Source organism: Cottoperca gobio, chromosome 11 (assembly GCF_900634415.1).
Source record: "Cottoperca gobio chromosome 11, fCotGob3.1, whole genome shotgun sequence".
In the NCBI taxonomy this organism is placed as follows: Eukaryota; Metazoa; Chordata; class Actinopteri; order Perciformes; family Bovichtidae; genus Cottoperca; species Cottoperca gobio.
Window position 1 is genome coordinate 5757381 of NC_041365.1, and position 27255 is coordinate 5784635.

At 41.5% G+C, this 27255-nt stretch overlaps 2 protein-coding genes across 3 annotated transcripts in view; both read left to right on the forward strand.

The window, feature by feature from the left end:
• The first annotated feature begins 606 nt into the window (after positions 1 to 606).
• On the forward strand, positions 607 to 5306 carry rp9 (RP9 pre-mRNA splicing factor). Its single transcript, XM_029443313.1, has 6 exons — positions 607 to 923; positions 1143 to 1173; positions 1286 to 1415; positions 2780 to 2871; positions 3372 to 3433; positions 4908 to 5306. The coding sequence occupies exons 1-6, from the start codon at positions 778 to 780 to the stop codon at positions 5134 to 5136; spliced, it is 690 nt and encodes a 229-aa protein (XP_029299173.1). The 5' UTR covers positions 607 to 777; the 3' UTR covers positions 5137 to 5306.
• Positions 5307 to 9005: 3699 nt separating this feature from the next.
• The window catches only part of elmo1 (engulfment and cell motility 1 (ced-12 homolog, C. elegans)), a 104926-nt gene continuing 86676 nt past the window's right edge, over positions 9006 to 27255 (forward strand). Inside the window, exon 1 of one of the 2 annotated variants that reach the window (XM_029442744.1) lies at positions 9006 to 9392. The gene's annotated coding sequence lies outside the window, so the exon portion shown is untranslated. The remainder of the gene's footprint in view (positions 9393 to 27255) is intronic. The other variant, XM_029442742.1, reaches the window with a different exon arrangement.

Genomic DNA, 27255 nt, shown 5'->3' on the forward strand with positions numbered 1-27255 from the left:
TGATCAATAAAGTCTTATCTTCAGCCATAATACTACTTAATTATTAATTATATTTAGTTAAGTTATGAAATAAATGTAGTGGAGTAAAAAGTATAACACTTGCCTCCAAAATGTAGTGGAGTAGAATAGAAGAATATGGAAATACTCAAGTAAAGTACAAGTACCACTGCATGGATGAAAGCTAGAAGATCATAGAAAGGTGCAATTTGGTGCTTTAAAGTAATTATATGCAGCTCCTAATTTATTTATTTTATTGTCCCAACTTTCTTTTCTTGTATATTACTTTAATGTTTTTTTTTTTTATCTATGTTCAACAATACATAGTTTGTTACTATTTCCTGTAAGCAATTTTTGTTTTTAGGAGGTTGATTCTGTTTTGGACAGGAATCCTTCTTGAATTGCACAGCATTGAGTTTGTCACTTTATTTATTTTCTATGTGCTATAAATAAAGAAAGAGTAATTATATGGTTACACAAATAGAATAATATGCTTTGTCGTATTTCAGATACATTTTAACTTCAAAAACAGTTTTTTCCAGCTTCAATCCAGCAGTGCTTCACGTGCTCCCGCCTCGTGTCCTGCAGGTGGCGCTGGACTTTAACTAACCAATCCGGCTGCACAGGAAGTACAGAAGCACCAGAGAAATGCCTGCTAGTTAGCTGCTGGTTAGCACGTTGGCCGATGTTGCTCACCGTATAGCTAACAAATGTTCATTGAATGCAGCATTGTTATAAGTTAATGATTTTCCGGGGGCAGAGTTTCTCAATATCGGGGCAATGTCGGACAGAAAGCGAAGAAGAGAGAAAGACGACCGACGAGACCACAAGAGACACAAGTCATCCAAACAGGATTTGGAGAAACTCAAAAAACACACGAAAAAACTCAACCAAGAAGTCCAACAACTGAAACACGTTGAGACGTTGTGAGTAATATTACCGGGAGCTTTTCTGTTTAAGCTTGTAAACTTAAGCATGAATTATATATGTAATTTATCAGTTGTCTCTTGTTAATGCAAGTCATCCACACACTTGCTATTTGAGCAGTTCACGTTGTGTTTACTTGTGTTCGCTTGTTTGGGGGTTGACACCTTGAGTTTTAAATAGTAAAGCATTAACGCCAGTATGATCATTCTTTCATGCAGCTATGAGAAACCTCCACCAGGACTCATAAAGGTAACGTTACATTTCGTGAATGCCAAGAAACTTTAAAGATACGTCGTTCTTTGGACTTCACACATGCCGTTATTATTTAAGAAATGCTCAGAAGTGACAGTTACTGTTGCAGGAGCACGAGGACAAGCCAGAGGACTGTATTCCTGCTGAACCAGGAAATGAAGCAGCCAGGAGCTTCCTGGCCCACGCCCCCACCAGGGGGCTGTGGATGCCTCTGGGGAAGGAAGTGAAGGTGATGCAATGTGAGTACAGTAAACACTAATTCAGCAATATCATGTTCAATGAGAGAGAGAGAGAGAGAGAGATATGCAATCGTATCTGCAAAGATTTAGTTTGTAACTTCATATTTCACAAACCTCTGAGACTCCACACAGCAACAGAAGTGGAGGGTGAGTGTCAGAGGTGAAGCTTATCTTTAGTATACACTTTTGTAGAAGAGAATTAATGCTTTTATCTGATTTTTTTCTTTTCATCTTTTGACATCTGATACATTAATTTAGACAGTGTTGTTGGTTAAATTGTTTTGTATTAAAGTTTTCATCTTAAATTTAGTGCTAGAGCTCAAGAAAAAAGAAATTGCTGTGTTTTTTGTGATTAAACCAATATGAAGGTGTCTTCTCATAGGTACACATTGAATTATGCTGGAGGCACCCTGTACTCACATCAGCTATAGAGGTAACAGCAGCACTTACAGTTCAGGAGCTGTAAGTGGGAATAAATATCCACCATGTGTGGGCAGCGGCCTTGATGGGTAACAAAAGTAACCACAAGGACTTGACAATTGCCACCACATCTATTGTTTGTCTGCTGCTACAGATTAATACTGGTGTTGGTGGAGATTATCTTCTGTCTTTTTGATCAGACAAAGACTTTACTTGTATTCAGAGTCCATTCATTCCTTCGTCCCACTCATTTTCATGCTGCATGAACAGCCAGGGACTTAGGGAGTCAGCACACACACATACAGGCCCTGTACACAAGTTGGCATTTGTTCTGCAGAATCTGAGCATCGCTCGCTCTGCTTAATCCTTTGAGAAAATGTTTGACTGTCATTCTGTTTAAAGGAAGGCAGAGACGTCACAGTGAATGATATGGACATGAGAAACTTAAGTAAACAATTTTGCACCTACTTTTAGAGGATAAACAGACACTGTGTGGTCTCACATTACAAAGACTCAAGTTATTCATGGCAGCTACACTGCCACTTAAAGTGTTGAACAATAAAACTGTGTGAGAGTTTGACATAAATTCTTCACTCGTTTTCAGTGAAGCCACAAGCGATGAGTTATGATTTGTTCGAGGAGGTCTGTCTTTTATAGCGAGGCATACATTTTGTAACGCATCACTACATGAGCAGGGCTGTTTTGAGTGCGTGACTCCAAGTTGCTTTCTTTAGTTCTTTGAATTACATAAACAAAATAGCCTACTCTTTGCAGAAGGTTAGATTGTAAACTCAAGAAAGAGCATCTTAGTGGTGCTTGAGTTACGATTATTTTTGTCAAACTACTATTCCCACGGTGAAGAATGTACTTTCATGCCCATATTTGATATCATTTATTGCATGATACACAACTACACATATTTATATGTGTTTCCTTTGCCGCAGGTTGGAGATGCAAGCGCTACGGACACAGGACGGGAGATAAGGAGTGTCCGTTCTTCACCAAAGGCAACCAGAAGCTAGAGCAGTTCAGAGTGGTGAGTTTAACTGCTTAGAAAGAAATGAGCCCACCCATAGTTATTTTGAGAGGATGTATCAAAGAAATGGTCCACATTCAAAGAATGTAGGTTGGGTTGTTGCAAGGTCAAGGAGCTGTGACGGAGACGAACGTCTGTGTCTGAGAGCTGGGCCGAGGTTTTGGGCCATATTTAGTTTACACTGAGGAACATGCGGGCAGCAGACTTCTTCACACAGCCTGCTCCAATGGGCCTGTTATGGAGCAATACCGCAGGAACACACAGCCTCCGTGATGATTACCATAAATGCAACTGTGTCATATTTTCATATTTTGTTTTGTCACGGAGGTTTAAAAAAAAAAAAAAATGCTGACGTAAGACTTGAATCAGTGAAAAGGTTAGAATGTGGTAAAGGGACAATTTCCTGGAGCTCATTTGAATAGTAGCATCTCGTATTGTAAGTAGGTATGAGTTGTAACCTCTTTCTTCACATTATGACAGATTGCACTTTGTTGTTTTAGGCTCATGAAGATCCAATGTACGACATCATTCGGGAAAACAAAAGGAACGAAAAAGAAACCAGGTACATGCACTCATTTGTTTCATGCATGTTGCTCATATCCTTAATGAGTCAGACTTTTTAACTTTAATTGATTTAAAAAAAGATAGACAAAGACATTTTGAGGCACTTGAGAACCTGCAGGTTGTTATTTATTTATATATTTTAGTGTTTTACCACTGCAGAGTGGGACAATGACCTGGAAAGTCTCTCATGATGGCTGCTTCTCTGTGCTGGTTTCTAGCAAATAGTGTTTGACACCAGGGTGTTAGAATCTGAGGTTTGTTTCCTATAAAGGTGTGTGTGTGGGTGTGCATGCAGAGCTGCCGCACATGAACGTTGGTGTGTGTGTGCTTTACAAAAAGGTTATTCAAAGGCCAGTGCCGCTTTGAAGTCTGAGTTGTGTGTTTGTGCCACGTTACTTCTGGCATCTTCTTTTAAAAGGGGAGTGAAAGAGTCCAACATCTCCCAGCATGTTTTCTATTGCATGCACAGTATTGTGTCTTTAGTTTTCCTTAGAAACAATGTTCTTTTTTCTTTTGCACCATATTCCACATGTTAAGCATAAAGATGTGTTGTACGTGAATGTGATGCCTGATGTTGAGTCTCTAATTGACTGTGCTGACTTTTTAAAGCAAATGTCTCATTCCTGCAAAAGTATTTGAGCTGAGGGAAGAGACTTTTTTATAATTTAGCTGTAGGTTACAAAGTGCTTTTATGATGGAGTTCACTTTGGGGACATGACGCTTTTAAGGAGTAGAATGACATCCCAAGTGCTCAGATGCTCATGCTGCTCTGTTAGATCAATATAATGAGCCCTGATGGACACTTCACAAGAGCATGTCACCCTTTTCTCAGAGAAACACATTTTAAAAGCTGAATAGTTTAAGTTTCTGGATATCTTTAAAACTTGTACATTTCTGATCTCATCACTCAGTATGCCGGCTCACTTCTCTGAGCTAATTAAAGGGCTTGTACCCCACTGTACATCTTCTTCTTCTTCTCCTCCCTTCCTTCACTTCACTGGTCAGTGTGGTGCTTCCTCACTCATTCTGTGATGTGTTGATGTTCTTCTTGAAACGTAGTTAGCTGTGGATAAGTAGATATTTACCAAATGTTCAACACTTATTGACCCTCTGTAAAGGTTTAGGTAAGAGTTATCTGATCTAGTTTTTTTAGTCATCTGAACTGGAGCCTCGTATTTCAGCGACAAGATGACCCCATTATCCAGGTGTGTTCTGAAAATCCTCCACACACCTGCAGTTTTAACGGGTACTAGGACGCTGTTGGCAATTACTTGAAATATGTTACACAAGAAGGCACTTAGCTAACAGTCCATAAATGCTGGTACTACTAGGACAGAGACAGCGTCCTGCTCAAGGACACTTCAGATGCTTGCCAACCCGGGCATGCGAGTCTGCATCACAGTTGTGTCTTTCTCTCTGTACTCGACTCTAATCCCACGTCCTCTTCTCCACGCTGCCTTTCCTGTGTCTAGGATCCAGCAGCTGCAGCAGATGCTTCAGGACACCACTTCCTCCAATTCAGACAGCTCCTCTTCTTCCTCTTCTTCCTCTTCCTCCTCCTCGTCCTCTTCCTCGTCTGACCACCATCGCAGCAAGAAAAGAAAAAAAAGGAAGGACAAAAAGAAGAAAGACAAGAAGAAGAGAAAAAGGAAACAAAAGCACAAGTCCTCCAAAACCAGTGACTGCTCAGATTCCGATTGAGTGTTTGGAACATGCTGATGTGTGTACTTGCTGCATGCTTTCAACACAGAGACTAGATGAAGAAGCAGCCGTGGTAGATCTCACGCAGAAGTGAAGTGTGCTCTTCAGAGTGCCTCAGAAAGAACTGCTCTAAAGACTTTTTTTTTTATATATATATATATATATATATATATATATATATATATATATATATATATATATATATATATATATATATATATATATATATATATATATATATATATATATATATATATATATATATATATATATATATATATATATTTATTTATTAAAAAAAAAAAAAAAAGCCTTTTCTCTGCAGGTTGAAACTGTAAGTCCACTATGCATGACTTCCCCAGCCGCTTCATTCTCTCCAGGATCACAACTTCGATTTGCATCCTCTCTGTTGGATTGTACAGCACAGGCTCATATGGCACAGCTGCTTAAGTAAGTGTGTGTGTGTGTGTGTGTGCCTTGGTGCATATGTGTGTCAAAAAGCATTAGCTGCATGGGTAATGAATCTTCAGTGATATGAAATGAGCCCGCTGGTGTAAGAGATAATGTTCTTTTACGGGGTCTAATGACATAGCATGTCAGCAAATACAGTGTGTTATTAAGAGATTGTATTTTCCACCATATTTTTGTATCTTTGCCATCTCGCTGGTATTAAATACTTTGATTGTAGAGTGTGCTAAACGCAGAGGTGGAAAAAAGCCCAAATTAAACGTTTGAGTGCAGTTACATTTTGTCTTCCACGCAAGCCCGAATGTTTGAATGCTTGTGACTGTACAGAAATATTTGACTTGAGGTTGGAATATGTTCATTAATTTGCTCTGAAAAAGCCACAGCGATTGGGGGGGGGGGCAAGAAGAATGTATGTGAAAGTGCTCCCTTATTCTGAGAATAAAGATGGCTCTCTTTCTCCAATGTTTACCCAGCTCTAGGCTGCAAAAAAAACAAATATGTTAATCATGTTGGCCTTGACTTAATGTGAATGAGACTGTTTTTCATATTGATGACTACTTAATCTTTTGAGGACGGCGCAGTGAAAATCCACGGGCAAAAGTTTGATCATTAAAAGTGCACGGCTGTGACCTTCCTAAGAGGGGGGAAAAAAGTTGATTTACATTTACAAGAAGCGAAGAATGTTTTTCTTTTAATCTTGTCCTGCGAGCAGTCTGAGGATTCTTCCGAGTCAAAGTCATTTAACAGTCTGCAATCTACACAATGCAGAGTGATCCTCCCCGTCTGTGCAGAGCGACATTCAACAACTCAAGAACAGCAGCTCTCTGTAGCTACTTCGCACAAGACTTGCCCTTTCGGTCACATTTGAGGAAGTCTGGTGCTTCTCTTCCTTTATGAGCAACACATTTTGGACAAGACCCCCTGTGGAAATGAACTTGAAACATTCCCTTTTTCCTAATGACCCTGATAGAGAGACAATTACAGTAGACCTACAGGGAACAAGCAAACTAGATTTCCATTTAGATTTGTGCATTAAGCTTTCTGAGTAGCTCATGCTGTAGGGAGCGTATGTGTTTATGTGAGAAATTGCAATTCCATCAAAGTGACAGATGATACAGCCATGAGAGCATTTTAGTTGTCGATGGAGAGCCTATTCGTTCTCTCATCTTTCCGCGGCGGCTCTTCGTATCCCTTTTCTGCCGCTTTGACGAATAACCTAAGATAAATCGGCTTCATTGAAACCGTCTGTTCCACATGGACTTCTCTCTTTCTGAGTAGAACAATGAATCTCCCTGATGAGATTCAGTCACAAGCAGCTCAGAGGGAGCTCGCGCCACGTAGAGAGAATTTGGTCAGCGGAGAGTCTTTATTGAAGCACTCTGTCTTCTTGGACAAGGGACAGGTCAGATTGAGTGCCAGGCCGGACTCATTTTACAGATTGTGTTAAGAGTCTCAACATATTTGCAGAAAACTAGATAATTAAATCTTTATGACAAGAGCACCGCTTCACTCATGAATAATAATCACGTTAGCCAAATGGGTAAGATGTAACAAGGTTTCAATTATTTTTAGTAATGTGACGTCATTTTCACAGCAGAGGTTGAAAAATTGCATTTGAATCCAAATAAGATACACAACCAGTTAAAAGGTAATGCATAAGAGTCAAAGGTTTACCTTGTGAGCTGCAACAAGAAGCAAGACTGTCTGCTTTTTATTGGCTGTAGAGATGCTTCGTGAGTCTGCACTTTATTGACTGCATCAAGCTGTACTTCCCATATTCTGACCATATGGGCTGCTTTAAAACCACTCCACTGCCTCTATGAAGTCTCAGATGAAAAGATTACATCCCCTGTGAACCCTCTGATGTACTCTGAAGCCAAAGTCACCAGAATAAAAAGCAAGAGAAGTTCCCTAATCGTAAAAAATAAATGCTTAATGCACAATTTAAATAACAAATCCTAATTTGAAAACTAGTATTTGAAATGTCCCGACTGCTACACTTAATTGCAAATAATCTGTTCTGCTTTCTGTTACTTTTGTATCAGGCCTACTTGCCTTCACAGCCCATGTAGTCCAATTAACACTTTACTAGAGGACACAGGCTGTCAGAGTTTTGTATCCTGTGTTTTTCACACAGAGAGGGAGAGAAAGATATTTCTGATGGGTGTGTTGCTTTAGATTATTTATCAGGACGGACAGTGCTCCTGTATTAATCATCCTGCTCCTGCTGAGTGGAGACAAGGATGAGCTGCAGGACTTTATGCTATATGCTGTTCTCTATCTCCTTTACTCATAAACACACTCTTGGTTTAATATCAGAAACAGTCTGTTATCACTGACCAAATTAAAGGGAAGTGTCATGTGCAGCTGTGATATTGTCTTTTATCCTGTCCTGCACAATTAAATCCAAAGAAAGTATAACATTAGGCTGTGTAGGACCACTGTTGAGCTATATTAAAATGGCTCCCATTGTAACATTATAATGTCAAAATCCTATCCTCCAAACCGTTTTCGGACCAGAGAGCACTCAATAACCATGAATTATTAAAGTCATTGTTCCTGTTTGCCTTTCCCTCCTGGTTGAAGATCGGAGGCAGTCGTGTATTTGTGTAGCCCGTCATGGAGAGAAAATAAGTTTATTCAGATAGAATTTAAATGTACATTCGCTTTATTCACCAATCTGGGTCAGTTGTAATATTGTATTACATATTACCACATTATAAAAAGCATTTATATAATGTATTACTAAACTTAGCTACACATGTATTCTCTACATGCAAAATACTTTTATTACGGAACATGTTTGGTCAAATCAAATTCTTGAAACCTTACTATTAATCTACTTAGTACTATATTAACTGGTGCTTAGATTTTATGTGAATAAATATGAGGTGTTTTGGTGAAAACAGCAGTTCAAGTCTAAACTCTACTTTCCCCCTGTGCACTGCATACATGTGGTGTGGTTGGGAAGTGGTCTGGCTCTCTCTCTCACAATGATGAATACGTTTTTTAATTTGTTTAAGACATATATACATTTGAATGAATAAAAATATGCAGAAATCTCAAATTGTAACTTCCAAGATTGAATTTCTGAACACTAATTTTATATTATTTTAAAACCCTGTTCATGTGTCCTTTTTATATTGCCCCGTGTAGTAGTACCACCAGTAGTTTTAAAAACTAAAATCATACATAAAACACACTTTTGTATTCATAGTCCACCAACACGTGTCAGTATGCTTCGTGATGAACTTCAGGGGGCTGGGTGACATCACTCACACCTGTTTCTAAATTGGAAGACATTTCTAATTACAACTGTCTTAATTTAAAAAAGTATAACAGACATACTGACCAATGTCAAACTGTTACATTAAAATATCCCTCCGACATATTTTAATTTACTTTACAGACACGACTCGGTTATGGAGGAACGCTTGTTGACTGACTACAGAGCTGCTAAAAACCGAAGTAGCCCACTGACATCTTTATTTAAATCTGATAAAAAATGTCACCACTCGTTAAACAAGTGAGTCAGTGAGAGCAGCTGGGCTCTCATGTATTCATGCATCCGCTGTCTGGCATCACCAAGCCAGCCAGCAGTCGGCAGAAGAAGAAAAGAGGAAGTGGAAACATCAGCACTATCTCTATACGGCAGAGCAGAGAGGGAGGGAGCAACACCGCTGAGTGACACTCACACACATTCACAACACACACGCACACACACACACACACACACACAAACTCTGGACATCAGCGCTTTAGTGGAAGAAGTGTCCTCGCTTCGTCAGGTTTGTCAAATCCCGCTTTCTTCTCTTGCACACATGTTGGTGTTGAGCAGTATTTGTTTTTAGCTTCACTTCCTTCGCGTTTGTTGAGGATTCACGATGTTTTGGGGGCTCGCGACGCTTTGCCTCAGCAAAACGTCTCTGTTGTCTGTTACATTGCAGTGAGAAAATGTTGTGTTTCATGTCGTCTCTTCCTCTCTGTGTACGTCTTCCCTGTCTTTTACTTTTGTGAAGTGGCCTTAGCGGCTCTTTTGGGCGCTGTTCTTTTTATTTTATTGACATGTCTGATATATATAAAGCCTCGCAGCCCGCTCCGCTTTCACACACAGACACGTTGAGCTGCAGTGGGAACCGAACTGCCACTAAATCCATTCACCGTGCTCTTTTACTTATGGTTTGTTAAACAAGTGCGCGTTAAAGCTGCAAGTTGTGTTGTGTTTGCAGCAGATATGCTGTGGAGACGCTGAGGCTGCTGCTGCTGCTGCTCCCCCGGCTTGTTTGTTCAGTGCATGCTGTTCGCTTGATGCAAAAAAAGTAGTGCGTTTATAGATGCCTCTGTTTTCCCCTAACTGCTAATTAAAGAGCTGCTTTAACGGTGTGCGGTGTGTAACTCCAGCCCAGCATGCATGGCCACACCGTGGCTTTGTCATTAGAAGAGAGGAGAGAGAGAGAAAGCTATGTTTTGAGATCTGTACTCTCCTCCATAAGGTGAGAAGCAAAGATATCAAGATGCATTATAATCTGGCAACATTTCATCCATGTATCTGATGTCTAGTACTTAACATACCTCCTCTCTTTTCAAGTCAACGGTTTCTAAAAGTTTTCATGACTCCCTAATTCATGTGCAATAGGTCAATGTTAACCAGATTTGTGTGGCTTGCGACCCCTTAAAAAACAAGCAATGACCACTTGAGACCCTTCAACACAAGGTTGCTTTGGCCACGTCTTTAAAATGAAACTAGTTAACCAAAGATGTTTTTCTTTCTTTCTGGGATTTAATAATCCACAATGTTTCTGCTTTGTTATCCTTGTGATTGTTGCACTACTCAGCTCGCATCCCTGACTCAAAGGTATGTAACCATGCCTCTGTTTGAAAAGATTTTGCCCTAAAAGTTATTTTTATTCTAACAGAATGCCAGAAACATTAACACTGTATATTAGCCATTCCCGACCAATGGTAGGTGTACCCTAAGGGGTACTTCTGCTGTTACCAGGGGTACATGGAGTAGCTCAACTAATTTGATTTCTTCTTTTTTTTTGGATTTGATCCACATTTTTGTGTCTTGGAGGAAATAAACATACAAATATAATTACAAATTGATGTAATGCTGATTTCTTTTTGGAAATGTACTCAATAACTTAACAGCTTTGACAGACCCAGTTTTACCAACCAGTTGTCAATTCATGCTACAAGCGAGTATATTTAAAATTTAGACCGCAAAAGAGCAGAAAAGTCGAAGGCTAAAAGCGATGACTTGGTGGTTGAAAGTTTGAATTCTGCCACTCCAAATGTAAACTTGACCAAACATACTGAAAAGAAAAAGAGTCCAAGGCTAAACATTGATAATTCCAAGATTACTATATTATGTATGACGTTAGTGGAATACTTTTCATGAAGCCTTCCCATCCTTCTAAACTGTTCTTAGGAATCATTGTGATGTTGGGCAATATAAAATAAAACTGACTTGAGACTACAACTATTCCTCTTTATGCCTTTGGACCCACAGTGGTCCTTATAGGGCCCCTGGTTGTCTGTAGACCCCATTTAAGGAACTGTTGCTCAATATTTCCTCTGTGATCAATCAGTTACCCAGTAAGAGACCACAACAGCATTGGTCTGTGGCACATAGCGTGCCTCAGCTCTCTCCTCCTCACATCAGGGCTACCCTGTCGTCTTCTCTTGGTCCCTCTGACCCTCCAGGTGGCTTCTGATGGAGTGAGAGTCCATTTACATGCCCTGTTAGACACCAAAGACGTCCCTGTTGTGAAGGAGCCGCATGCATGCCGGCATCTCCGTGTCAACTCGACAATAAACGCAGGCAAACATAGCCTAGATACAGGATCACAAGCACATGCTGCCATGACACAGACATACGGAACGCTCTTGTTGACAAGGGATGTATGGGGGCTTTGGTTTAAAGTGCCACTCTGGGAGTATCATCGAAGTATAGATTTAGAGGTTATTGTCTGGTTTTTGCTTGTTGTCCTTGAGCATATAAAGTGTTGTTAGACGTGAGTTTCTTAAAGGTGACATACTTGAACTGAGATATTCTGTGTTTTGGCTTATATGTGCACCCTGTGTATGTAACTGTGGTTGATAGTGGGTTAGAGATTGATGTTTGGTTTTAGATTCAGGTCTGGCACAGATTTAGCAGTCAAGGAACGCAATTTTCAACTCATACTTTGGAACAAACCACTAACTAGAGCGCACTCTCCCATTTAAACTGGTATGTGATGTTTAGTGTGTGCACAGCGTTGGCCAGTAGCTGTCCAGTTCAGAACTGAAGCGTGTCAAAAGGGTTATGTTTCAAAGTTTTACAGCCACCTGAGGGACTTGCATGTCAAAAGGAATGCACATTCTTGCAAAAACAAGTTTTATTAGCCATAGCAAACCTCCATTTTTTTGATAGTATGCTTGCCCAAATAAATATTCCTTTATCCCTACCTACAGGGTCTTAAAAATCAGCCGTGGAAGAGTGGAGTGTTGCATCACGGGAGTAAATAAAAAGTGAGACGGTAAAATATGACAGCCTTGACATGCACCATAAGTCGTTAAGTCAAACAAACTGATGGAATTAAACTTTAGCGCATTGGTGTTTTATTTTTAATAGTGAAACATAATCCAGGAAATTAGATTAGTGGAAAGAGGCAGAGATGGAGAGGCAGCTTGAAGTACTTTTTGGGAAGAGGATGGATGTCTGCCTTCGCTTATTGTGTTGCATCACATACAAGATCCTGGTTCTGTATCTGTTTGACACGGCCTACTGTGTGGCATCTCCTGACCACCTCCTAAAGTGCAACCATGTCAATCTTTGTCACCTCACGCCCGTCGGAGCCACCTCCCTCCCTCCCTCCCTCCCTCCCTCGCCTTGTAGCTTGTTATCTTTCTCTCATTAGCTTACTCTCTTGCTTCTTCACACATGCTATGCTTACTGTCTCTCTCGTTTTAGGCATCTCTCTATCCTCATCTCTTGCACTTTCTTCTCATTTGCTCACTCTCACATTGCAGCTACACATCCCCCATCTACTTTCTCACTCTCATTTCTTGCTCCCGTAGGGAAATGGAGGTATGTAAATAGTTTTCTCCTTGATGTATACCCGGCCTGCTATCTGTCCATCTTAATGAACTCATTTCCCCCTTTTTCTCCTAAACGCTCAGGATTGCAACATTAAAGTAACACCAAAAACCACTCATCTCTCTTCCACTTTCTATGTCTTTTTGTGCTAACAGCCATTAAGAATGCCTATAGATTGCCATTTAATGTACCGTCATCCCTGCTTGCAGTATAAACTTGAGCTCCTCTCCTTCGGCAGCTTGAAGTTGGATTAATTTGCAGTTCCAAATGAGACGAATGTTGTCTTGCATAATTGCTCCCTTTGGTACAAAGTTAATTAAAACAGCAGGTAGGTACTGAAGGTGCGATGGGAAGGTGCCAGACAGTCAGACAGACATAGGTGGGTGAGAAGACATCTCACAGGTACTGCTGCCATGCTATGCTCTTTAGTTTCCTGATTATTGCCTTGGGCTGAATTCAAAGCCAAGCAGCTCTTTCACTTGGAAAGAGAAAATTATGGAAAAACTTGTTGTTTTATAGCAAACTGTGATCTTGTAGCATGGGAATACGCTCATATGTCAACCTTTTACCCTGTGCTTCTATAAATGTATACGTTTTGTTCCTTGGGCACAGAGTCCATCCATTCTTGGAATATGAATCAGTTTAAGCGGAGAGCATCTTCAGGCGTTTCAGTCCAAGCCTAGACTTTATGCGGAGTGAAGCAGCCCTAGATGACCCAGAAACTGATATGGTTCTCTCTGCGTGCTCGCTCTGCCCGCTGCATTCCAGCTGCGGTACTGCCGCAGAGCTCTGTAAATATTGAGTGAGAGGTTAGGCAGCTCTCTGTGCGTTTGTGGTGTTTAGCATTTCTCAGCTAAGAGCCTACTGACCCAGTGGGATAAATGGTTAGGTCCATATATCCCTACTCTAGCTCCGTGAGAGGCTTCAACCGATTTAACACTAGTTGGGTACTTAGTGAGGATCGTCCAGTTGTGTGCGGGTGTTAGGGTCTACTAGAGTGTATGCAGCTGTTGTAGTAGGATTGTGCGTATGTCAGTGGCGTTAACATCACACAGTGTATCATTTATGGCATGTTTGCACATGTTCTGCAGAGTTCCGAATTTCAGTGCTGTGTTGCTGTGTCAGTTTTTATTTTTCTCAAAGACTCATTTTTCACACTAGCTGCATGCTGGTGTTTCTGTGTTACACAGGTGCTACACACAGGTTTTCTTCAGCTGTAAGCTAATTATAACTTTTCCCTTGTGCATGTTTATTATTTTGTGTGTGTGTGTATGTGTGGCTCTCAGCCCTTTAGGTGTAGTGTAATAGTAGAGGTCATTGCTTTATCTCTATCATATATTGATGGTTGCTGTCAAGCTCCCCATGTGTGTCCAGCACTCCATCTATATATCCATCTGTTCATCTATGCATCTCTTGATCCATGCACCATGAGACCATACATCCATTGCCTTTTTTCCCCCTTTCTCCGTGTCCATGAAAAACGGATCAGGTGGTCTACCAATGTGGCCCTTTAGGCCCTACGGTGTGCACTTCCCCTGACAGTGCACTCCTGTCTTCAGTTAGCGTGAGTCAATGGAGGTGCCCTAGTTTTCTGCACTGCTCTCCCCAAAGTGTTCACTTGACTTCTGGTATCTATGTTGAACCATTAGTTCATGGAAGTTGATGTTTCTCGTGTGATGGTGAGTTTTCTGTTGGAGAGGGATGGAGACCTCAAATGTCAAAGAATTTTGCTTTTGCAGAACAAAAAAATACTTGCACACCTGTGTGTGTGTGTGTGTGTGTGTGTGTGTGTGTGTGTGTGTGTGTATATACGTGGGAAAAAAAACTAAGTAGGAAATTAGATTCAGTGCTCTGCTTCACTTACATTAAAGTAACAAAGTGGGTGAAGTGGAGTGCACATGACAGGCATCATCATATTCATTTGACCTTCATCTCATAACTGATTAAAGGGAACTCCACCAATTTTACACACACCGAAGTCTGTTGACTTGACATGTCTCGGGGTGTACTACTTACTATATTTATGAATTTAGTTCAATAAAAGGTTTTGTGCCTCTAGAGGAAAACATTTTCACTGAGAACAGAGGGTATGTTGTTTAATCTCTCTGATGGTTTGTTGCTTTAAGATCAGGGTGGATTTAGGGCTGGTACCACGGTCAGTTCAGTCTCTCAGGCCCATTAATAATACAGTACACCACTACGTGTGTGTGTGTGTGTGTGTGTGTGTGTGAGTGAGAGAGATTTTTGAAGCCAGGGTCCAATCGGAGGTTGGCCCATGCTGTTTCTCTGCAGCTCACAGGTGCACACACAACGATGATCTTGTCTACGCCGTCCCATGATGAGAGTGGACAGCACATATGGGTGACTGGAGGTTCAGTGAGGTGGACCGGAAATAAAACCAGCCTGTTGTTTTGCTGGGGGGGGGGGGGGTCACGGTTTCTAAGAAACCTGCAGACTACAGCCTTTCTTATTTAACCTTTTAATTGACATAACTCTCTATCTATCTAGGCACTGGTAAAATATGTAACTCTGTGTGTAATCTTTTAATATTTTTGATTGGAGTGTTGCCTCCAAAAGCTTTTTTTTTTAAGATGCTTTTCCCCACTCGTTTGCTTATGGCTGCAGGAGGCTTGTTCATTTCAAGTTATTTCTGTTTCTGACTGAGAGAGGTGCAATAACGCATATCTAAGCATATTGCATAATTAATGTATGGGTTGAGTTTATGGATTTGAACCCATTCTGTCACGACGCAGGCCTCTGCGACGTCAACGTGCTGCAGCAGTTTTTTCCGTGAGACTAGTCAAGGCTACCTCTTGAGTGGGGAGATTGAGGAGGAGTGGAGGGCCTCTCTCAACAGGCCAAGGTCACCAGCTCGCTCGTTCTCTCTGGCTGGGGAACCGCAAGCCTTGGACTGAAGGTGTGTTGCTTTATGACAGGGCTGCCTCTGAGTCTCTGAATAAATCAAAACGTAGAAGGATATTCAGGAACAACACACTTTGATATCTCCTCTCTCTCTCGCTGTTCTTTTTGCTCTCAGACTCTCTTCATGTCTTCCTTGTAAGACTTTCCTTCATTTATCATTTTTGTCTTGCATTCTCATCCCTCTATCACTTTTTCTGCCTCCTCTCCTTGTTTTACTTGCAGCATGTGTTCTCACCAGAACTTTCCATCTAAACAACTCCTTCTACACATCGCTCAGTTCCTGACCCTTGCTGCCCACAAATTGACCGGCAGCAGTGTTCAGCAGGGCATCTGGAATATATCGACCTACACAAGGTTCCAGTAGTCGTCTCTCCTGATGCTATTTCTAAGCTCCGTAACAGCCTGAAATGTGTTTCTGTTGGCTCTAACCACCCAGTAGAAACACACCATAATCACTCTCACACCCTGGCGCTGCCTTTCGTCACCTGTTGGCAACAAGTAAATGTGATCTGGGTAATTCATCTGGGGGAAAAAACACTACATGATGAAGACTTCCTTTTGGACCACCAAAGCCTTGCTCAGGTGGATGTTGATGGCCTCAAAGAACAACAAGCTTAACCAGAGCTCATAAATAGCGTATGCTTTCTTTACTTTGTGCAAGGAGCCTTTGTGTCTATTTTGTGTCCACAATGTTTGAAAATGGAGGTTTTAAACAAGTTTTATTTTAATTTCCCGGGCGTTTTGACTTATCAGGCATGTCGGGCACTATTAATGACACTTAATCGCACCTTTTTATTTGTCTCTTCTGTCTGATGAGGTTGGGAGATGAGTAAGCGACAATGTATGACACTGTTGGCATATACACAATGTAGTAAAAAGTAATATTTCTGTTGTGAAGACACCCTTAGGAGAACCAGTTTGAGTTTTCTTTATCTTGTTTGGTGCTTATCTGTGTTTTTGCCTCTTGTCATTCCTGCCCACTATGTTGTTGTGTCTATAGACTCAGGTTTCTCCCCGCCATCTGAGACCAAACATCAAGATGCATTTTGTTGTCTCTCAGACTCAGTCATGCCATTATGTTGAGCTCAGGATTCTGTTGCTTTTTGTGGACTGAGCAGATTCCCCATCTGTAAACCACCTGCCTAACCCCGTGTCACCCTGGCTGAGCCGTGCTGGCCACACATCAGAGTTTTCCATTTCCTGTGGATGTTACACGTTGTCAATGTGCCGAGCCTTTATCTTATTCCCCGCTAAAAACTGAAGAATAACATGGTACAGCTCAGCTCAGCTGGGTTCAGCATGGCTCTGTTTTGAGAGAAGAGGGGTATTGTAATGGCGGACTAGCTGGGTTTAATGTTGCCTTCGGGGCTTGTTGCTGTGTCTGTTCTTTTGTTGTCTGGAGGGGAAGCTCAACACTGTATTTTTGTGTGTGCGCGCGTGTATTTGTGCGTGTTCAACTTGTCTGGCAGCATTTTACAGCCCAGACACAAGAAACGCACAGGAAATACCAATGGCATTTTCAAAACAACGGGAGAGCTACCGTATGCATAACAGTGCGGTGAAAGTTTGTTATGTAAGAGGGGGGAGGTTTCAGAAGTAGATTTTAGTACAAATGAACATGCCTCTTCTAAACTGGAGGTGGAAGGTGAGCCACTTCCTGCTTATATCTGAATGCGGACCGATCCATTTCCTGTTGACGGAAAGTGTGAAGAGAAAGGTCAAGACATGCAGGCACAACCCGATGTAATGTTTTCATTATCAATTACAGGGCAGGCTGACAAACAATGGATAGATGGCTATAGATCAGCTATGCACTGATTACATCATCCAATGACATCGTACCCACAGCAATGAAAGCCTGGCCTGAGGAATGCCCTCCACTTGTGTATTTCTTCCTCTCTTCCAACCACCCCCCGCCCCTCCTTCCTCAATCTCTCGGTTTCACATAAATGTGGGTTACATGCAATTAACCCATAAAAGGAAAAAACAAAGTTCTTTGACTCTTATGCCCCAGTCCATATATAGCCTGACTTCAGCCTCATTTATTGTCGCTGCCTCTGTACCACAAGCGAGCCCCCACCCACAGTTTTACTATAACTTGACAATAATAAGGCAACCACTAGCAAAGCCTCAATGAATGGCTTCAAGAGAATCGGGCTAGGCACGCAGGAGGGATGAAAGTGTTTTAGCAGTGGCCAGTCACCACACTGCGAGGGTGGAGGCCGAACTGGCATGGCCACTGGCTCGTGACTGACCAGGCAGGCAGGGCTGGTGCCTGTCAGTGGGTAAACATAGGGAGGGGAGGGCAGGGGTGTAGCATATGGTTAAAAAATTAAAAAAAGACGCAGGGACAAATAAATAATAGGAAGGCAGTGGAGAGTGGGAGGCTGAGGGCAGTGTTTAAGGGTTAGCAAATTAATGGGTGAGCCCAAAGATTGGGCATGGGGAATCTGTCAGGAGAGGGGAGGGTGTTGTAAAAGGGTGTGGCATGCATGAAGTGCATGTTGGGCAAAGGCTGTGTAAGCATGAATGAGCAAAAGAACAATAACAAGCAACTGTGACTCCAAAAGTCAAGACAGAATAACATGGAAAATATTTTAGAATATGAGCACCCGTATATTATATGTAGCAAGCATGAGCTCAAGTGTTGTGGCTGTGTGCAGTGGTGTGATACTGATGAGCTGTTGGTGGTGGTGATGAATAACATTGTGCCTCCAACAGTGCAGTCAGTCAGTATGGCGGATAGGCAAAGAGCACTCAGCAGGGAGGAAAAAAGTGTTTTGGTGAAGCTAAGTCCTGAAGCCACCCCAAGACATGTGTGGCGGTGGGTGGGTTTGCATGTGTGGAATTAAGGGTAGCTTGATGTATAGCCACAGCTGGGGGGGGAGGCTGTGAGAGGGGACCGAGAGACAGCTGGCAGAGCAAAGGGTGAGTGTAACGAGGAGCGAGTGTGACAGCCACAGTGACTCCTTTGTTCCCACTCACTTGTGCCAGTCACAGCGAGCAGCCTAGATGGCTGATCTGTGAAGGGACTGAATCTTTTCACAGCACCCAGACCACATACACAGGAGGGATGCCACAGTGAGGAAAGTTTCACTCTGGTTATTGAACTTGTGACGTCGATGACACTTAAAACGCTTACTTTGATCTTTAACGTTGGGTGGTGGTGTGGCCAGCCTCCCTGGTCCAGCTTTCGCTGCAGGTTTTCAACCGGCTAGCTCCGTCCTCCCCACGGCTTCAAACTAAAGGTTTACAGATTGACTCATTAACTTTCTGGTTCCCTATTAGTTAATACTTTGACCTTAAGTCCTCCACCATCATCTTGTCGGTCAACTCTCCTTACTATCGTACCGTGATGAGTGAAATCTGACTTCTACTCCTCTGTGCAGCGACTCTGATGCTGTACAGAGCAGAGCCTTTCGGTTTGTAGCTCCGCCGTCTGACCAGTATTGATAACACGCTTATAAATTAGTACACTGATCTCATGCTGCTTTTGCTTTTTACTGATTTGTAACCGTTCATAAATAGTGTTGCTCCTTACTTTCATGTTGGCTTCTAGTGTGTGTGTGTGTGTGTGTGTGTGTGTGTGTGTGTGTGTGTGTGTGTGTGTGTGTGTGTGTGTGTGTGTGTGTGTGTGTGTGTGTGTGTGTGTGTGTGTGTGTGTGTGTGTGTGTGTGTGTGTGTGTGTGTGTGTGTGTGTGTGTGTGTATTCCCACAAGATAGCCTATAACCATCTTCAATAATGTCATTGCACCCGTAGAGTACTTATTACGCTTGTGATGATAGTCATCAGTGCAAACATAATTGTAGCACCAGCAACATTGAACAGCAGCCTACTCGCTATATGCTTCAGTAATGAGTGTTGTTGAGGGCCTGTGTTCTCTCCTGAGTTATGGTTTAATAAGAGGAGTAATCTTTGCTCAGCTGGAGAGGAGCGCTGTAGCCTATGTATGCATTGGTCCTGTGTGGCTTGTGGAGGAAATGCTGCTACTGAGTACATCAAGTCTATCAAGGTGCAAGGTCACTTGAGACAGCGCCCTCCACCTGTCTGGTGTGTGCGTTCACATGTGCATTTATCTTTCTCAGCATGTTAATTTTCACTCTTCAGGATGCCAGTAGTCTGTAAATAATAGACTAATGGATGGGGGATGTACTTTTTCTGCATATTCCTTCCTATTATTAAATGGTGCTTTTAAAAGGCTCTACACTAAAGCGTCCACTCTCTTACCACCATTTAACGTTCCAGTTTTGTTTTTCTTCCCCTGGAGTTAAATAAGCTTTTTCAGCTCCTGACTTCTTCCTCTGAGTATCTGAACCATTTAGTTCAAGTAGGACAAGTAAAAATAGCCACAAATCAATCCCAAATGTTCTCGGGCTTTTCGCACATCTCGATCTAGGCTAGCACAACCCAACAGGGGATAGAGTGACACGGCATTCAAAGCTGGGCAGAATGACTGGCAGACTGGCACTTTAGAGGAGGGCATGTTCATTAAAAATTTGACTGGTAGCAGTGATTCGGGCCTTGACACACTTTAAAAGCCATTAAAGAGGCAGCGGCGGATTATGGTTTGTTGAGTTATGATGATGATATGTCCTTTTGGTTATTACATGCTTCAGCAGAGATGGTAATCCTCTGAGCTATTTAATTTAGCTAAGTGGAGACCATGTTGCCATTAAAAGATGTATATGACGTGTACAACACTGCAGCAGGAGTTCACATCAGACCAAATTCTCGATGGCACAGAAATGTCTCGTACTGTATAGAATCAACACGAGCACTGATAATTGGATCCTTATCACAACCATACTTTTCAATGTTTCTAAGAATCAGGAGAGAAAATGATAATGTAATTCTTGTGGCATAGCATGCTGAACCATTGTGTATCATACTGTGTTACCCTGTCCTCTCAAGGCACCAAATGTATGAGAAACTCTTGGAGTTTCATGGGAAAACCTTCACTACAATGCAAACACAGAATACACACGGACATCCTGTGTGTACGACTGGATGGCTCTCCCTGATACCAAATCGTCTGAAAGCAATCCTGGTTGTGTATGTTTGTCTAAACGCTGAACAAAATGAAAGCCTGGCCTTGGTGGCTCAACAATCATTTGCAATGGAAATTCCCTGACCCGGGATGCCCAATCCTTCACATCCCATTTAACTCGATGGGGCACATGCCAGGCCTGTGAGCAGAGGGAGTTAAGCTCCTATAATGTAACAAAGCAGGTCTGAAAAAGCTTTCTAGTCATCCGAGAACCAGTAGTGGTTTAGCTTTAAACCCCACTAAGACTATAGGTATAACTGTAATGCGTTTTGTAGTACCCTGTAACAGGAGAAATGTTTGTGGCTGGTGAATACCTCAAATCATCTTTGTGTTTTTACAAAGCTGGACATTTAACATATTGAAATATTATCCTAATTAATCCTATTCACAACCTCCATGTTTGCTGATTCCAGGTCAGAACTGTACCATATTACGTAATGTATCTATAAAAACAAATATATTTACTGTATAACACTATTTCACAGTTAAATATAAAGTCTCCCTCAATTAATAATACATATTATATGTGCAGAATTAAATCTTTGTTTAAGATGTGTAGGTATGTGCAGGCCTTCGTGGCATCAAGTTAATTAGTTGACATCACAACTAATCTGGACGCCAATTGTGGTCCAATGTTGAAGTGTGATGTGGAAAATTGAAACCTCCAGCCTGCCCCCCACACACTGAAGTAGGATTCATATTTTATCAGTAGTTTAACTTTTGAAAAGAGCAATATTTACATTTTGATAGAACTTAAAACAATTAACTAACAGAATGTGAAGAGTAAACTTTGTTGACGTCTATATATTGTGTTGCAGAGATATCTACTGAAATGATCACGCTAACTGACTAGTCCCGCTCCGTCCCGTCTGTAATACCACTTGTTCCTTTAGAGGTGCGATAGTGAGTCACTGTAGCGCCTGTCTGCTCTCAGAGCAGAGGGAGAAGAAGTACAGCTGCCTGACTCTCTTGTAAATATTACAGCCATGTTCCGTGTCTGTTTTTATATTTTGTTTATTAGATTACATTCAAAATGGCAGAAACGAGGAAAACCACCCGCACCACCTCGCTTCGTCCTCACAGCTGTCAGGAGGCGGTTTCGCAGTTAGCTTAAGTTCAGCCACAGCACCGGGGAAACAAACTCCCTGTTTCTGCCGTTACACAGGTGTCCGCTGTGACTGCCGGGCTTGGGCTTGTTCTGGCTGGGGCTGACTGGGGCTCTGTCTGACGAGTGCCGGCTCAGCCAACCTCTCTCCTCCCCGGCTTGCTGACAGGCATTACACAGAAGTAAAAACACAATATAAAGAATACATTTGTATACAATATGCCAAACTACTACAACTAGAATATAAACATTAGAGGTTGTATAGAGTTGAAATACTGCCCCCTATGTCTTTGGAGCAGGTGGCTCAGATATACACATTGAACCTTTTAAACTCTGTAAAATTAACTTTGTTTTGTGGAAACCCCGCACCAGACACAGATTCCAAGCAGAGTGTTTCTTTATATGTATGTAGAGGAGTTATGAAGTGCGCCTACTGAGACTTCATGTTTGAATATCTTACATAATTATTTCTATTTAATTATTTTCCTATCTTGGGGACATGGATACGTGACAAGGACAAGGACATGAACGCACTCCTACAGTAAACACGCTTGTTTTTCTTGCGGCGTAGATGAAGCCCAGATTTTTCACCCATCCGTGTTCATTCATCTTGAAAAGAGACGTGTTTAACAAGATGGGCACCATAACGTATAAAACACTTACAGTAATTACGGCACTCTGACATCTCTTTTCTCTCTAAAATGAGGGAAGCTACAGTATTGTTCTTACATAATATTCACTGCTCTATTCTGGAACTTCCACACAACTCGTGTTTGGTCAGCAGAGTGCTCCTTCTCTTTTTGTGGATGTGTGTGTGCAAGTAACTTCCCAAAGCACCTTGTGAGTTTGACTTACAATAGGCACACAAAAGACGTGCCGTCATTAACTTCCTCATGAACGGCGCTAATCCAGTTACGGGATGGAAGAGTTGTGTTCGGTTAGCTGGGATGTGATGACAACGGTGTGTGTTTTATGAATGAGAAGCCCCACAGAGGGGAAATGTACATCTGTCCTTTGCTTGTGTATACACTTGTGGTTGTAAAAGCATCTCTTCCATCTCTCCCCCGCCCCCCCCCTGCTGTCTGGGGTGTAATTTTAGCACTCTGAGGAAGTGGGATTTCAGTCCTTTCTTTAACTTTCGAAACGTGGTAGAATCGAAAGACATGTTGTGCTTGACCGTGCTGAATTGAATGGTAGGTGACAGTTATACTATAGTGAATGATTGTGTTTCTACCCTTTTTATTTTTACTTCTTTTTTTAAGATTGCTTTTTTTCTGAGCGTAAAGCAATTAGATTTTCCAACTGCTACTTTTGTAAGGATTATTTTGTATTTCCGTAGCAGAATTTGTATGAGCTTGCAAGCATGTGATGCATGCCTGACATGACGCGGTGCTGGAGAAGAGTTATTGATTCGCCCCGCAGTAATACAGTTTGATTAGTTACACAAAGTGGAAACTGGAGCTGGTCATAACTTTTCAATGAAGGCCCAGCTTCATAACATGAACTGTGTCAGTGTTTCTATAAAAATAAGGCAGTTTATGTTTACGTGTTTTTTGCTTTCTCTGTAATGCACCCACTTGGAATAAGAGGGGGTGTGAGAGGGAGATGCTCTGATTCGCTCGTTGTTCTGCTAGAGTAGTCAAGGTCACTTTATGATGGAGGCGTTTTTCTGCTTGTGAATGAAGACTGCCTTGCTAGTCCCTCCTGATGCTACAACATCTCCCGCCTCCACACACACAGACACACACACACACACACACACACACAGACACACAGACACACACAGGCTTCACAGTTAAACAATGGTACTATAGACCTGTTTCCATGACTTCCCTCTTCGACCAACCAAAAAGCACCATTCATCTCCGCCTCGGTCATGTGACCTGGCAGAGTTTTTGTGTGGTCCCTACCCATCCCCTCTATACATTCTCTCTCCTGTTCCTTGAAGCGTGGCCCCGGAGGCTCCAGTCATTGTTGTGATCAGTCGGGTCAAACCCTTCCCCGCCGCTCCCCTACTCTCTGCTGCTTTTGAAGAATTGCACTTTATTGTTGTGTTTTTCTACATCACAAACTGTTGTCTTTAGAAACAAGGCACACTTTTGTTTTGTTTCATTTGACTCCCTTGAGCTCGTTCAAGTGCTTAATTCGTTTCATCTTTCATGGAAAAAGGGACTTCAGTTTTGCTTTTGATGGCAAAGAAGGGACAGTTTAAGATCCCGATGTTTGTAAAATGTCTTGTTTCTTACCAGACTTTTGTATCTCCCGGATTTGAGTTTGCTAAAGAGAATATATTAATATACAATAGTAATGTATACAACATAACAATATAAGAGTTCAGACTGTTACTTGTTTATCCCCCAAAAGAAATCATAGTTCATATTTTCTAATACTTTAAAATGTAGCTTAGAATAAAACTGACTGGGGTAATGTGATGTGCAAAGGTAACATAATCCACCTACCAGCTTCTCTTTATCTCACTTATTATGTTATATCTTGTCCATGTAACCTGTGTAAAGCCAACATGTAAAATGTGTGGTTTTGTGGGGGTTGTGAGCTGGACTATTTCTTGGGTCGGTGCAGTGACTTCCTGGAGTCTGCTGGTTGCCTGGCAACTTGTTGCTCTCACACCTTGTTTTTTATATTGATTAAACAACTGAGATGTTAGTTAGTGAGTTTAAGAGATGCTGGTAGGTGAATTTTGAAACCTTTGGACAGAACCAGCTGTTTCCCCTTGTTTTAAGTGACTAAATGTATTTCTTTGATACCTTTTTATTTGATGTGTGATTAAATTATTTGCTACAAATACTAAATAGTCAGTATCAAGTATTGTGCTACTCAGTTTAGGGAATATAAATGACCCATAGCAGTCAACACAAAATTTAAACCACAATAAATATTTAGTTGTATCCTCCCCATAGTCTACATGGTGATTAGAGTCTAACACTGCTGCTCTTTTGAGTATTATGACAGTCACATTTCAGTCTGTGCCTTTAAGCGTTTAGGCTCTTCGTTCTTTCCAGCTCGGCCCTAATGGTCCAGCTAAGTAAGTTGATTACACCAAAGACCCCACAGGCTTGCAGCCAGACCAGCCACTGTGGAGTCTTCTGAGGACGCGCATAGCATAGCAGACATTTTCATCTCTCTAACCCACATCTCTAAGTAATTTGAGGTTAAGAAAACCGCTGTTATCAGTCTCAGAGCTTAATCTGAGGTCCAGAAAAGCCTTCTGGTGAAGATCAGAATGGACGAGTGGTTGAGTGCAGATTTCTTTTGGGAGGAAATTGTGATGCTGCGGCGTGTTTCATGGTAGCTCTAGCCGTATTCGGGATGTAACAAATCCTTATTATTTCTAAGGACCTCGGCCTGCTTGCAACTAAAATAGATACTAATGTCTATTTGCTGATTGCACAAGTCATCATGTACATAATAAACCATTTTGCTCTCATCCCAGCCGGTATCCAACAATCCCTGCAGTGTTTATGCTGCTGCAGTAAACCTTCCGAGTTGCGATCGAGTTTTGAAGACATTATTGAATCGGCCAGTATTTCCATAGCTCAATCCTCCTATATCTTTCAGTTTAAAAAAGAAATACACTGTGGAGAGTGAGTGTCTGACCTGGACAGGCAGGCTGCTTCAAACAAGGCTGAGAAGCCTGAGAGAAGAAGGTCACGCTGTTAGTGACTCACTCAGCCTGGGGATCACTTACACTCACACATACACACGCTCTCTTTTCCTAACTGGCAGTGAAAAGGCTTCCAAGGTAAACACCTAATTGTGCTCCTCTTTTCTGTTTTTAAGCTCTCACCGCCGACCCTTGATGCTGACTGATATTGAGTTATGTAATGGGGGAGGATGGCATGTTATTTTTAAATCTAAAGAGAAAGGAGATTGTATTTTAACAGAGCACATAGCCTATTGTGTTTCAGTTAGCAAGGCAATGGAGGTAAAAAAAACACCTTACATAACTCTCTTGAATACACAAGCTGTGCAGAGGATTAAAATATACACACCAGGGTATTTTAATGGTACAGGTAATGTTTCATAAGCACTTAAATATCCAAAAATATCATGAGTTGATTGATCAGGGAGCAGTGATGAATGTCATTTGTGAACAATGTGTCACCATGTTTGTCTGCTCACTTCTCAGCATTTAGTAACTCGGATGTTGGATGCTGTAAACATCCAATCAATAAAAAAAAAATGATGTTGATGACATAATAGCATCTGTTAATTACATAATGACATTTGGCTGTCAAACATCTTTATCAGTATTTACTGGATTTCACATTAACCATGACAACGTTGTTGTTTTTAACACTATATATACATATGTGCAAAACAGTTTGGTGTTTTGGGTAATACAGTTATTCCCTTTCTTGCTGAGAGTAGATGAGCTGTAAATATGCTAGCAGCCGCTTAGCTTAGTTTAGCACAATAACTGGGAACGGGGGAAACAACTGGACTTGCTGTAACACAATCTGCCTTCCAGATTAGCATGTTAAACGTAGTTTGTTCAGTCCAGTTGTGAGAAATGACAAATGAATGCGCATAAGAATCGCTGAAATGCAAATACTGTCCTTCTGGACTGAGTGGGGCTAGCCGTTTCCCTCTGTCTCCGGTATTCATGCTAAGTTTAGCTAACTATCTAGCTAGCTGCTGCAATGTATGTACAGTACAGACATGAGAGTCGTACCAAACTTCTCATATAACTCCCAGCCACATAGTGAGTAAGCATGCTTCCCAAAATGATTTTAATTCAACCCCCAAATACTATACCAGTATGAGCTTTCGGTTTTAGGCTGTTGTTGCCTCGTTTACCCAATGCAGGTTTATTTTTCGTCATAGTTCATTCAGTGAACTAATGTGGTGTAAAACTGTGGTGTATACTGTGAGACAAGCAGGAAGTCAGCACCACATTAGCCCGTAGGACCACGGTGCAATTATTACTATTATAAAGTATCACAGAGGATAATAAGAGGATATTTGCGCATCCCGTGGGCAGCAAGACCCAACTACCAGTATAACTCTACTTGACACTGTATGCAGTAAGATAGACCCAGGAGTGCTTGGTCCAATTAAGTAGCTGCTATAGCTAGTAGGTTGTGTATCCATTAACTTTGCCTCTGTGCTCTTCACTTAAGGCTGTGAATGTTTATGCCGTATGAAATGTATGATTTGGACTCTATTTCACTGGAGGAAGTCTGTTCTTAACTCAAATGATTTTGTCCTGAATATAAAGGAGGGCAGTTATGCCACAAACACCATTTCTTTTTTAATTGACATCTCTGTTATGTAATCATGCATTAATATATATTGACGGTGTGCAGACTGTCTGAACAGCATACTAGGATGTGTGTTGATGATGTTGATCTGGACTCCAAACTGCAATTTGATGGAGGAATCTTCTCCTGTATTATATAGGGCCCATCAAGATAATTACATTACATGTAGGCCTACATGTAGTCCTCCATTAAAACTAATCAAGTTCAGACTTC